This window comes from Salmo salar, chromosome 22 (genome assembly GCF_965601325.2).
Source record: "Salmo salar chromosome 22, fSalSal1, whole genome shotgun sequence".
NCBI classification, from domain to species: Eukaryota; Metazoa; Chordata; class Actinopteri; order Salmoniformes; family Salmonidae; genus Salmo; species Salmo salar.
In genome coordinates this window covers 21,553,260-21,566,595 of record NC_138312.1, presented here as the reverse complement: position 1 = coordinate 21,566,595, position 13,336 = coordinate 21,553,260, and the positions used below count along the sequence as shown (strand labels likewise).

The following is a 13,336-nucleotide window of genomic DNA, read 5'->3' as shown; positions in this document are numbered from 1 at the left end:
AGAACTTTTTTTAATAGCACCATAAAGGTTCCATTTAGAACCTTATGAGCATGTTTCTTTATTGAATCTTCAACAAAAGGTTCTATATAGCACCAAAAAGGGTTCCACTATCGTTACAAACCAAATAACCCCTTTCTGGTACTATTTTGAACAATAATTTTTTTTGTTTTTGTGTGCTAAATTTGTTTAATAGCTCATCTCATGCTATTCTACACATTTAGCATTTATTTAAGCTAATTAAAGCTAAAATAGAGGTGTGTTGACTAGGCTTGGGCAGTATACCGTATATACGGTATGCCGGGGTATTTGGAAATAGCCATGGGATGTTTTTTTAGTACCGTCAATACCATTGAAACAATTTCTTTGAAGTGTTTTTTATTATTATTTGAATATTTGTAGCTAATTTCTAAATAAGTACCTACAGTCCTGTGCAATATGTTAGGAGATAAAGAAGATTGCGTTCTTAATTTCACCTGTCACGTAATTTTTCCTTCTGAAGTTTTACCGGTAGTACCCAGTCACGTGGTGGTTGTTTACAAGCACACAACGACGAGAAACCGAAGCCTTGTGAGTCACTCACTGTTGTGTAGCACGTGCCAGGTGATCGAGTTACAGTATGGAATTCACAACTAAATGTTGGATAAAGTTGAGTGTGTCAACTGTAGGGGTGCTCATGTTACTGGAGATCGGAATTGTCCGGTGCGAGAAAGGCAGGTTGAGGTGGCAAGAGTCAGAGTAGTGCAGAAAGTGTCATATGCTGAGGCAGTGAAGAAAGTAGAGGAGGATGGGTTAAGGTTAAGGGTTAGGGATACTGAAAGGTGTGACATATGCTTCAGTAAGGTTGGCTTCTTAGCGTTCATAGCAATGGTTATTAACTGTACTGCAGAAATGGAACGTAAATCCCAGAAAATATATGTTGTAGCGGCAGCTGCAGAAAAGTACAACATTTGACTTCGGAAGAGTTACAGGGTGTGTTGAGTGGTGGTGTCTCGTCCTCCCAGGCCGTTGGCATGGTGCAGGAGCAGATAGGGTCAAAGTAGTCGAATGGGGTAGTGGGTTTTTAAATGACTGTAGGGTTAGTTGGAAGGTTGTTTATTTTCCCCTTTTTCCATTTTGGATCACAAGGTATAATGGATTTATACTATAGTCCAGTTGGGTGCGGTATTGCAACATATTGGATGCCAACTGCCATTAAACACCACCGAAGAAGAAGACAACTAAATGTTTGCCAGCTAGACATCTTAACTATTCCAAATCAAATCAAATTTTATTTGTCACATGTGCCGAATACAGCAGGTGTAGACCTTACCGTGAAATGCTTACTTACAAGGCCTTAACCAACAATGCAATTCAAGAAATAGAGTTAAGAAAATATTCACTAAATAAAATAAAGTACATTTTTATGACGATGGTACATTTTTTTTATTAAAAGTAACACAATAAAATAACAATAACGAGGCTATATACAGGGGGTGCCGGTACCGAGTCAATGTGCGAGGGTACTGCCTAAAATGCTAAATGCTCTGCAGTTGTACATTTGGTTTGATAATTTAGTAGCTCGTTACCTATATGGCTAAGTGGTTAGCTTCTTCCTCAATCAAGCTTCGTTGGCCGGTAACAGCATTGGCCCTCCTGCATCAAGAGCCTTGCTGTCTAATATTTGTTTTGTGCATTTAGCAAACTGTGAGTAGCATTTTTGAGTTACTTGTATAACTGTATGAGCTGGGATGTCTGTCCTGAAAATAGTTTAGGTCAGAGACTGTATAAAATGTTAGCAATACACTCGTTAGCATTTGGTTAGTGTTCTCAATGGGATTCAACATGTACTTGTTAGTGTTGCTAACCTTCAGATTTCAAAGGTTCAGTGAGTTTTGAAAACAGCTCCCTTGGTGTGCAGTACCGGTATTACCGAAAATCCCGGTATGGCACCAGGTCGGTATGAAGAGATGACAATTGGAATATCGCCCAAGCCTAGTGTTGACTGTGATAAAGGCACTGAATGATGAGCTGTCTTTTTTGCTAAATGAACAAATGAAATAGGCAGTGGCATGGCGAGAGCTTGGTAAGATTCTATCTGCATTTCATGTCCAAATTGAGTCATTGACGTAGCCTTGTTCAGTTCAATGTTCTTCCTATATAGTAATCTAAATACCCCAATTCATGTTATGTTCAAAAGAATGAAAAATAAAAATAGCTGCCACCAATCAAACCAATTAGGGTTCGGAACTGGCCTCATGGGTGGAATGTTATTAATATTTCATCATTAATAAATAAAAAAATTACAAAATGACAAATCCAGTGTTTCTATGTCAAACAGTGTAATATTGGGAGGCAAACTCAAAATGGAAGGGTACTGAGTTGCTGCTTGCTTCATTTTGTTAAGCCCATAACCATGTGTGAGAGGTGTATACTTTTGTTTCAAAGTAGATTTGTTTAAGAAAACCAATAATCACTCTGTGTGACGCTGATTTATCCCACTGCAGTAAAAGGTTGAAGACAATTACCTCAGAATAATATTTTTGCAGATTGAACCTTATAGTCCCAAGCTCTCGTGTTGGTGTATATAGCCATAGAAGCACAGTGACATATGCCTCAATGCAGTCATATTGGTGGCTTATTGGGGTTGTGGCTTTCAGTTAGTTCTTCTGGCAACCCATCCCGTGAGAGCGAATGTAATTCCAGTTTATCTGTTCTGTTATATTTAATCAAATCTGATTAACCCAGTGCAATGCTTGCTATGAATTAAAGTACATAATTACAGTATATCTGATGGTGTTTGCATGTTGAGGTAAAAAGACAAATAATGTCCCGTTTGGAACACTGCCAAGTAAAGAGCATTAAAAAAAAGAATGCTTTTTTTTCTCAATTTGATTGGGTGGGCCTGGCTCCCTGAGTGGATATAATTCATAATGTATCAGTGGTCATATACCTGCTTCCAACTGTTTTCCTGTGAATAGGTCCAGAGCAAGTAAAAGTCCTTAGATGTATATGAATGAATAGCCTATACATACGTGAATCATTGTAACTTTCTAATAGTGCATTTTATTGGCCTGAACAACACCAATACACCAACATTAACTTGTTTTATTTTAATGTCAAATGGTCTCCAAGCCTACTAGGCGTATGGTGCAGGCAAGTCCCATTTGTTTAATTTGTGATGACCTCAATGATATTCACATTGGGAATTGAACTGTTATTATTACAATCTATAAGAATCCCTAGTGAATTTCAACTCAACACAACGTCATGCATGCATGGGGATTATGTCGCTGTCTGATACTCAATCGTGATGACGTCAGCACCACTGGCGCTCCCTCTGCACTGATGTGCGTAACGTATGACGTCACCGGTTACCGGAGAAGCGTGCATGACACTGCATGCAGAGTGTGATGGCTGAAGTTGAGGAGCAGAATGGGGCTACTAGGCTTAAAGTTATTTATGTGAGCAGCTCATTTACATGTGAAATGGTCAGGGATAAAATAGTTAACATAAATGGCATTCTCTCGCTAACAGTCAAACCACTTAAGTTGAACACAAATGCACAAGGCTGGAAAAGCGCGTTTTGTGCAGAGGTAGAAATACACTCCATTACAGCACTCCAGGCTAAGGTTCCCCTTATGTTCTCATGTTGTCATAGTATTACAACAGCTGTATAAACTATTAGCATTACAGTTTCATATCTGGTCAGAAAACAGGTGCGCCCATCATAGTGCAGAGAAACATTGTATCACACTGTATCAAGGGAAGGCTACTCAAAGTGCTTGGACTCACCAATCCAGAGCAGAGACTGATGACTGCGGTGTTCTCCGTTTGAGCATTCACATGTCCTTTATAGAAGCAGTGCTGATACTCCGTATCCTCCTCCGTCTCCTCCTCCGGGGTGAAATCCGTTATGTTAACTATAGGTGCTCCAAGTACTGTCACAGTGTATAGCGGAGCGATAAATCCCGACTCGAGTGTCAGGTTGAGGTGATAGTTCTGTCCAAACGCAGATATTTTGTAATGGATTGATGGCAAGGCCCATTGATCAGAGGAGTTGCCTGGGCTACCCTCCACACTACGCTTTTTCCTTTTGAAGTGCACGCTCGTGGGAAAGTTGTCACCGGCTTCATTCACTCGCTCTGGAGTTACAATCTCATATGCGCCAAGCTGCTCGGAAATTTTAGCTGGAGAAGAAACCCATGGTATAACGTGTATAGAATTAGCAATGTTAATTGGCTAGTAATAGGCTTATGATAATGATAACAATAATAATAATGTTATTTGAGTTAATTACGTTTGCCTCTGTGAAATGAAGTCATTCAAGAAACATAAGACCATTATAAATGCATTCCAAGTCATGTGCTTTGCTGATCCTGAAAAAAGTCATTCATTCTCTGTCTGCCGGTTAGCCTACAACATAACACATCACAGGGTCATTGTTTTGTGGCAAGTCGAAATACGTTACCTTTTCTTGAACTCAATAGCGATCTCCCCGTGGATGACACTACATTCAAAAAGTCAGGGAGAAATAGCAAAAACCCTAGTCCCCAAAACAGCATGATTGTCCACGTTAAGTAGAGAGCGCCACCCCGAATATAGTATTCCTCCTTCACTGCCGGTGCTCCGGTCACTCGGGCTTACCACCGTATTCAAACTCTCAAGTGCGCGCCACATCCAAATCGATTATCCTTGACTCTTCGGTGGGGGGGTTTCTCACCGGTAACGTGCGTTGGGTCGTGAGCGGTTCGCAGATACCCTGGCGAACATGCTTACTGCAGAGAGAAGGGTCGGAGAGACAACTGTGGTGGGCTACACTGCACACACCACAGACTGCTGATGTGGGGGGCGGGATTAGTGAAAGGTACATAACTGGAGCACGCCCTTTTAAACAAGCCACTCCCGTTTCTGTGACATACATACAGAATTCACTTAGGCCTACAGTATGATTGAGGAATCACTGAAATGACTTGAGTTAAACATCTTCAATAATGATTGCTGGTGGTGGTGGAGATGTTCTTTAACTGGAAACCATGAAGGAGGTACAGCTTGATAAGTCATGGTACATTGAATCATTTGATGTATAAAGGCATTATAAAGGCATCGCTTACTGTTTACTGATAGCTTTGTTAGGATACATCTTCCTCCTGGCATTAGCCTACATGGTCTCCTTTGTATAGACACTGAGATCTAAGGGTTCTACTCCACATCTAGCCTTCTACTGAATCTACCTCATTCACTGTGTCTTTACAAATTAGGATTTGCTGGGATCATTACATTTACAACTGAAAGTCATTGAGTTCCTCTAAATGTCTCCCCTCAACTCACCTGGAAGGCTCCGTCAGCTCAGCTCTGTCAGCTTAGGACATGAAGAAATACGTTTTCACCAGGCAGTCATGTTCCTGAGATTAAAACTAGTCTAAATATCCTTGTTACAACACTGACCAGGGCTAGAATAGTTGAACGTGTAACATAGATGCCACTAAGCACTGCTTAAACACTCCCTTGGTTTGATCAGTGTGTCACCACTGCAACCAGTGCACCACAACACTAGATTCCTGGTCTCCTCCCAGAGTACATAGTGATAAATGTTAGCAGATGGGACGTTACAGCTAATTACTTTGGTACGATCAACACACATGACCATTATAACCGTTAACATGGTTTGCAGGTGCACACCTTAAACAATAGCCTCATAGGAAATGCCTGTGGTGGGCTCAGGAAAAAAAGCCTATACGGAGGAGCCAAACATGGGCCCTCAGATCCTCAAAAAGTTATACAGCTGCACCATTGAGAGCATCTTGACTGGCTGCATCACCACTTGGTATGGCAACTGCTTGGCATCCGAACGCAAGGCACTACAGAGGGTAGTGCGTATGGCCCAGTAAATCAGTGTGGCTGAGCTCCCTGCCAACCAGGACCTCTATTTTTTATTTATTTCACCTTTATTTAACCAGGTAGGCAAGTTGAGAACAAGTTTCTCATTTACAATTGCGACCTGGCCAAGATAAAGCAAAGCAGTTCGACAACATACAAAAACACAGAGTTACACATGGAGTAAAACAACATACAATCAATGATGCAGTAGAAAAAAAATAAGACTATATACAATGTGAGCAAATGATGTGAGATAAGGGAGGTAAAGGCAAAAAAATGCCATGGTGGCAAAGTAAATAAAGTATAGCAAGAAAAACACTGGAATGGTAGATTTGTAGTTTGAAGAAAGTTCAGAGATAAAATATAAATAATATGGTGCAAAGGAGCGAAATAAATAAAATAAATAAATACAGTAGGGGAAGAGGTAGTAGTTTCGGCTAAATTATAGATGGGCTATGTACAGGTGCAGTGATCTGTGAGCTGCTCTGACAGCTGGTGCTTAAAGCTAGTGAGGGAGATAAGTGTTTCCAGTTTCAGAGATTTTTGTAGTTCGTTCCAGTCATTGGCAGCAGAGAACTGGAAGGAGAGACGACCAAAGGAGGAGTTGGCTTTAGGGGTGACCAGAGAGATATACCTGCTGGAGCGCGTGCTACAGGTGGGTGCTGCTATGGTGACCAGTGAGCGGAGATAAGGGGGGACTTTACCTAGCAGGGTCTTGTAGATGACCTGGAGCCAATGTGTTTGGCGACGATTATGAAGCGAAGGCCAGCCAACGAGAGCGTACAGGTCGCAGTGGTGGGTAGTATATGGGGCTTTGGTGACAAAACGGATGGCACTGTGATAGACTGCATCCAGCTTGTTGAGTAGGGTATTGGAAGCTATTTTGTAAATGACATCGCCGAAGTCGAGGATTGGTAGGATGGTCAGTTTTACGAGGGTATGTTTGGCAGCATGAGTGAAGGATGCTTTGTTGCGAAATAGGACGCCAATTCGAGATTTCACTTTGGATTGGAGATGATTGATGTGAGTCTGGAAGGAGAGTTTACAGTCTAACCAGACACCTAGGTATTTGTAGTTGTCCACAAATTCTAGGTTAGAACCGTCCAGAGAAGTGATGCTGGACAGGCGGGCAGGTGCAGGCAGCGATCGGTTGAAGAGCATGCATTTAGTTTTACTTGTGTTTAGGAGCAGTTGGAGACCACGGAAGGAGAGTTGAATGGCATTGAAGCTCGTCTGGAGGGTTGTTAACACAGTGTCCAAAGAAGGGCCAGAAGTGTACAGAATGGTGTCGTCTGCGTAGAGGTGGATCAGAGATTCACCAGCAGCAAGAGCGACATCATTTATGTATACAGAGAAAAGAGTTGGCCCAAGAATTGAACCCTGTGGTACCCCCATAGAGACTGCCAGAGGTCCAGACAGTAGGCCCTCCGATTTGACACACTGAACTCTGTCAGAGAAGTAGTTGGTGAACCACGCGACGCAATCGTTTGAGAAACCAAGGCTACTGAGTCTGCCGATGAGGATGTGGTGATTAACAGAGTCAAAAGCTTTGGCCAGGTCAATGAATACGGCAGCACAGTATTGTTTCTTATCGATGGCGGTTACGATGTCGTTTAGGACCTTGAGCGTGGCTGAGGTGCACCCATGACCAGCTCTGAAACCAGATTGCATAGCGGAGAGGGTGCGGTGGGATTCGAAATGGTCGGTAATCTGTTTGTTGACTTGGCTTTCGAAGACCTTAGAAAGGCAGGGTAGGATGGATATAGGTCTGTAGCAATATGGGTCAAGAGTGTCACCTCCTTTGAAGAGGGGGATGACAGCAGCTGCTTTCCAATCTATGGGAATCTCAGACGACACGAAAGAGAGGTTGAACAGGCTAGTAATAGGGGTTGCAATAATTTCGGCAGATAATTTTAGAAAGAAAGGGTCCAGATTGTCAAGCCCAGCTGATTTGTAGGCGTCCAGATTTTGCAGCTCTTTCAGAACATCAGCTGAATGGATTTGGGAGAAGGAGAAATGGGGGAGGCTTGGGCGAGTAGCTGTGGGGGGTGCAGTGCTGTTGAATGCAGTAGGGGTAGTTAGGTGGAAAGCATGGCCAGCCGTAGAAAAATGCTTATTGAAATTCTCAATTATAGTGGGCTTATCGGTGGTGACAGAGTTTCCTATCCTCAGTGCAGTGGGCAGTTGGGAGGAGGGGTTCTTATTCTCCATGGACTTTACAATGTCCCAGAACTTTTTAGAGTTGGAGTTGCACGAAGCGAATTTCTGTTTGAAAAAGCTAGCCTTGGCGTTTCTAACTGCCTGTGTGTATTGGTTTCTAACTTCCCTAAAAAGTTGCATATCGCGGGGGCAGTTCGATGCTAATGCAGAACGCCACAGGATATTTTTGTGTTGGTTAAGGGCAGTCAGGTCTGGGGAGAACCAAGGGCTATATCTGTTCCTGGTTCTAAATTTCTTGAAAGGGGCATGCTTATTTAAGATGGAGAGGAAGGCATTTTTAGAGAGGAGAGGAAGGCATTTTTCTATACCAGGCAATGTCAGAGAAAGGCCCTAAAAATTGTCAAAGGCTCCAGCCACCCAAGTCATAGACTGTTCTCTCTGCTACTGCACGTCAAGCGGTACCGATGCACCAAGTCTGGAACCAACAGGACCCTGAACAACTTCTACCCCCAAGCCATTAGACTGCTAAATAGTTAGTTAAATAGTTAACCAAATAGCTACCCAGACAATCTGCATTGACCCTTTTTGCACAAACGTTTTGTGATTCATCACATACACTGCTGCTTCTGTTTACTATCTATCCTGTTGCCTAGTCACTCTATTCCTAGTTATATGTACATATCTACCTCAATTACCTCATAGCCCTGAACATCGACTCGGTACTGATACCCTGTGTATATAGCCAAGTTATCATTACTCATTGTTCATTTATGATTACTTTTATTTTTACTGTTCTATTATTTCTCTATTTTCTTTCTCTCTGCATTGTTGGGAAAGGCCCGTAAGTAAGCATTTCACTGTTAGTCTACACCTGTTGTTTACGAAGCACGTGAAGAATAACATTTTCTTTAATTGGATAGTATAGCTGGATAAGTCATGGTACATTGAATTATTCGATGTATAAAGGCATTATAAAGGCATCACTTACTGTTTACTGATAGCTTTGTTAAGATACATCTTCCTCCTGGTATTAGCCTACATGGTCTCCTTTGTATAGACACTGAGATCTAAGGGTTCTACTCCACATCTAGCCTTCTACTGAATCTACCTCATTCACTGTGTCTTTACAAATTAGGATTTGCTGGGATCATTACATTTAGAATTGAACGTCATTGGGTTCTTCTAAATGTCTCCAGCCATATCTCTCTCTCTCTCCCTCTCTCTCTCTCTCTCTCTCTCTCTCTCTCTCTCTCTGTCTCAAGGTTTTCCAAAGGTTTTTATCAGTAACCATGGTCAAATAGTTAGCCACGGTGTACTGTCGATTTAGGGCCAGATAGCATTGCATTTTGCTTTGTGCTTGTGTTTTCCAATAAGCAAGGTAGTTTTGTTTTGACTGTGTTGTAATTTGGTTTATTCTGATTGGTTGGATGTTCTGGTCCTGAGGCTTCAGTGTGTTAGTAGAACAGGTTTGTGAACTCAGCCCCAAGACCAGCTGGATGAGGGGACTCTTTTCTTTGCTCAGCTCTTGGCATTGCAGGGCTTGGTAATGATATGAGAGGGGGTCACTGTATTTTAGATGTTTCCATAACTTAATTGCTCTTTTTTGAGTTTTTATTAATGGTGGATATTGACCTAATTCTTCACTACATGCATTGTTTGTAGTTTTCCTCAGGACATGTAGGAGAATCTTACAGAACTCTGCATGCAGGGTTTCAATGGGGTGTTTGTCCCATTTGGTGAAATCTTGTTTTCCAAGTGGACCCCACACCTCACTGCCATAAAGTGCAATTGGTTCAATGATACATTCAATTAGTTTTAGCCAAATTTTAAGAGGTATTTCAATTTGAATTTGTTTTTTAATGGGGTAGAATGCCCTGCGTGCTTTCTCTCTCAGTTCATTCACTGCCTCATTAAGGTGTCCATTTTTAAACCTAAGTAATTGTAGTGTGTGCAGCACTCTATATATTTTGTACCAATTGAGAACTTTGTCTAATTCCCTGAGATGTGGATCTTCTCTGGAAAATCCTTATTTTAGTATTTTTGGGGTTTACTGTCATGTCCTGACCAGTAATAGGGGTTATTTGTATTGTAGTTTGGTCAGGATGTGGCAGAGGGTATTTGTTTTATGTGGTTCGGGGTGGTGGTTTGTTTAGAAGGGTGTTTGATTTATTATTTCCGGGTTTTGGGTTATGTTCTATGTTTTTTGTATTTCTATGTTCTCTCTAGTTTAGTATTTCTATGTTAGGTAATTGGGTGTTGGACTCTCAATTGGAGGCAGGTGTTTGTAGTTGCCTTTGATTGAAAGTCCTATATATAGGTATGTGTTTTGTTTGTGTTTTGTGGGAGATTGTTCTGTGTATAGCCTTACCAGACTGTTAGTTGTCGGTTTGGTGTACGTGGTTATTTTTGGTTCACCTTCTTTGCCAATTAAATAAAAAAGAAGATTAGTGCACATTTCCCCGCTGCGTCTTGGCCCGCTTTATCCGACGGCAACCGTTACATTTACTGCCAGGGCCCAGGTCTGGCAGTACTGCTCTAGCAGGTCCAGGCTCTGCTGTAGGCCATGTACTTTGGGTGGCATAGGTCATCTGCGAAGAGGCATTTAACCTCTGAATTGTGGAGACTAACACCAGGGGCTGAGGATTTTTCGAGAATAGTGGGCAATTCGTTGATGTAAATATTGAAGAGTGCAGGGCTCAGATTGCAACCCTGGCGAAGGCCCCGCCCCTGCCAATTTTAATGCTGCACGTATTACCAGTATTCATTGATTTAATTATGTCATATGTTTTACCCCCTACACCACTTTTAATAACTTTGTAGAACAGTCCTGTATGCCAAATATAATCAAATGCTTTTTGGAAGTCGATAAAGCAAGTCTATATTTTGGTATTATTTTGGTGGATCTGTTTACCTATCAGGGTGTGTAGGGTGTAAATATGATCAGTCGTGCTATGTTTTGGTATAAATCCAATTTCTCTGTCTCTGTCTCTGTCTCTCTCTCTTTGTCTGTCTGTCTGTCTGTCTGTCTGTCTGTCTGTCTGTCTGTCTGTCTGTCTGTCTGTCTGTCTGTCTGTCTGTCTGTCTGTCTGTCTGTCTGTCTGTCTGTCTGTCTGTCTGTCTGTCTGTCTGTCTGTCTGTCTGTCTGTCTGTCTGTCTGTCTGTCTGTCTGTGTCTCTCTCTGTCCCTCTTTCAATGTCGCTGTCTCTCTCTGTCCCTCTTTCAGTGTCTGTCTGTCTGTCTGTCTGTCTGTCTGTCTGTCTGTCTGTCTGTCTGTCTGTCTGTCTGTCTGTCTGTCTGTCTGTCTGTCTGTCTGTCTGTCTGTCTGTCTGTCTGTCTGTCTGTCTGTCTGTCTGTCTGTCTCTCGATTCCTGGTCTCCTCCCAGAGTACATAGTGATAAATGTTAGCAGATGGGACGTTACAGCTAATTACTTTGGTACGATCAACACACATGACCATTATAACCGTTAACATGGTTTGCAGGTGCACACCTTAAACAATAGCCTCATAGCAAATGCCTCTGGTGGGCTCAGGAAATAAAAACATTGCAGCTTAACCACAGGAGCTTTTTTGATGGATAACAGACAAACTAAATTGTGGTAGCCAACCAGCTTGTACTAAATGTATGTTGGTTAACATACATTATGAAGTTCAAACCTCTATTAATTAATTTTGTAAATCATGACTTATTTTTTGTATTTTAAATGATGTGAAAATCTGTTTGATTATCTGACTCAGCAGATTAGATCATTAGATATTATAGACATCATGCTTTGTTAAGCCAATCTGGGACCAAACTCAAAGGCATACAGTATACATACACTACATGGTATTTGGACAGCTGCTCGTCGAACATCTCATTCTAAAATCATGGGCATTACTATGTAGTTGGTCCCTTCATTTGCTGCTATAACAGCCTCCGCTCTTCTGGGAAGGCTTTCCACTAGATGTTGGAACATTGCTGCGGGGACTTGCTTCCATGCAGCCACAAGAGCACTGATGTTGGGCGATTAGGCCTGGCTCACAGTCGGTGTTCCAATTCATCCCAAAGGTGTTCGATGGGGTTGAGGTCAGGGCTCTGTACAGGCCAGTCAAGTTCTTCCACACCGATCTTAACAAAACATTTTTAAATGGAACTCGCTTTGTGCATGGGGGCAAAGTGATGCTGAAACACGAAAGAGCCCACAAAGTTGGAAGCACAGAATCGTCTAGAATGTAATTGTATGCTGTAGCGTTAAAATTTCCCTTCACTGGAACTTAGCGGCCTAGCCGAACCATGAATAAAAAAGCCCCAGACCATTATTCCTCCTCCACCAAACTTTATAGTTGGCACCTATGCATTCGGGGAGGTAGCGTTCTCCTGGCATCCACCAAACCCAGATTTGTCCGTCGGACTGCCAGATGGTAAAGCGTGATTCATCACTCCAGAGAACGCGTTTCCAATGGCGGCGAGTTTTAGACCACTCCAGGCGATGCCTGGCATTGCGCATGGTGATCTTAGGCTTGTGTGCGGCTGCTCAGCCATGTAAACCCATTTCATGAAGCTCCCAACGAACAGTTCTTGTGCTGACATTGCTTCCAGAGGCAGTTTGTAACAGTGTAGTGAGTGTTGCAACCAAGAACAGACGATTTTTACTGGCTAATACTCAGTGTAGTGAGTATTCTAGCCACTACCTTGCCATTGTAAAATTAAATGTTAACTGCAGAGTCATTTAAAATACCTACAGTAGTGGCCTAGGGTGGTCTAGCGGTGCAAGGCGCTCCTTCTGGTGCAAATATACCGCTGCAGCATGGGTTTAAATCCCGACCACTGCAATTCCAGCACACTCTCTCGTCTATCTTTCCCACTGTCTCTCTATCCAATAAAGCATATACATGCAATCTCTCCAAACATGCAGTATGCAGACAGGAGCAATGCTCCCTCTGGATCTTCTTGCTGTTTTGGACTTCTTCCTCAGAACACACCATAAAAACGCACTGTTGGCCCAGTACAGTGGCGCATCCTACTTCCAGGAACCCCTTTAAATGTAACCTGTCAATTACAATTATCCCATTCCTAGAACTCTCCATAAACCTTTTTACAACATAGGGGTCATGGGGAAGAGAAAAAAAATACCTAGATAAACATTGCCACAAGGCATTGCTTTCAGATTTAAATACAATAGTGGTGGTGCAGTTGACTTGATGCTTAGCAGTTGACTTATTGTATAGGGTTGTATGTATTTGTCATTGTGCTGTTCTGAACAGGCTGTTAGGCTACTGTTGGCCTCCCTCAACAGGCTGGTGGCAGGAGGACATGGACCCCATGGTTATTCTCATTGG

The 13,336-nt window shown here is 42.3% G+C and overlaps 1 protein-coding gene across 1 annotated transcript in view; it reads right to left on the bottom strand.

Moving 5' to 3' along the window:
* Positions 1–4,794, bottom strand: part of LOC106583028 (A disintegrin and metalloproteinase with thrombospondin motifs 9) — a 74,282-nt gene extending 69,488 nt beyond the window's left edge. Inside the window, exons 1-2 of the mRNA XM_082967422.1 lie at positions 4,448–4,794; positions 3,772–4,166 (exon numbers count right to left, since the gene is read on the bottom strand). Of these exons, the coding sequence (XP_082823548.1) occupies positions 3,772–4,166; positions 4,448–4,541 (489 nt within the window). The 5' untranslated portion in view covers positions 4,542–4,794. The remainder of the gene's footprint in view (positions 1–3,771; positions 4,167–4,447) is intronic.
* Positions 4,795–13,336: the final 8,542 nt, after the last annotated feature.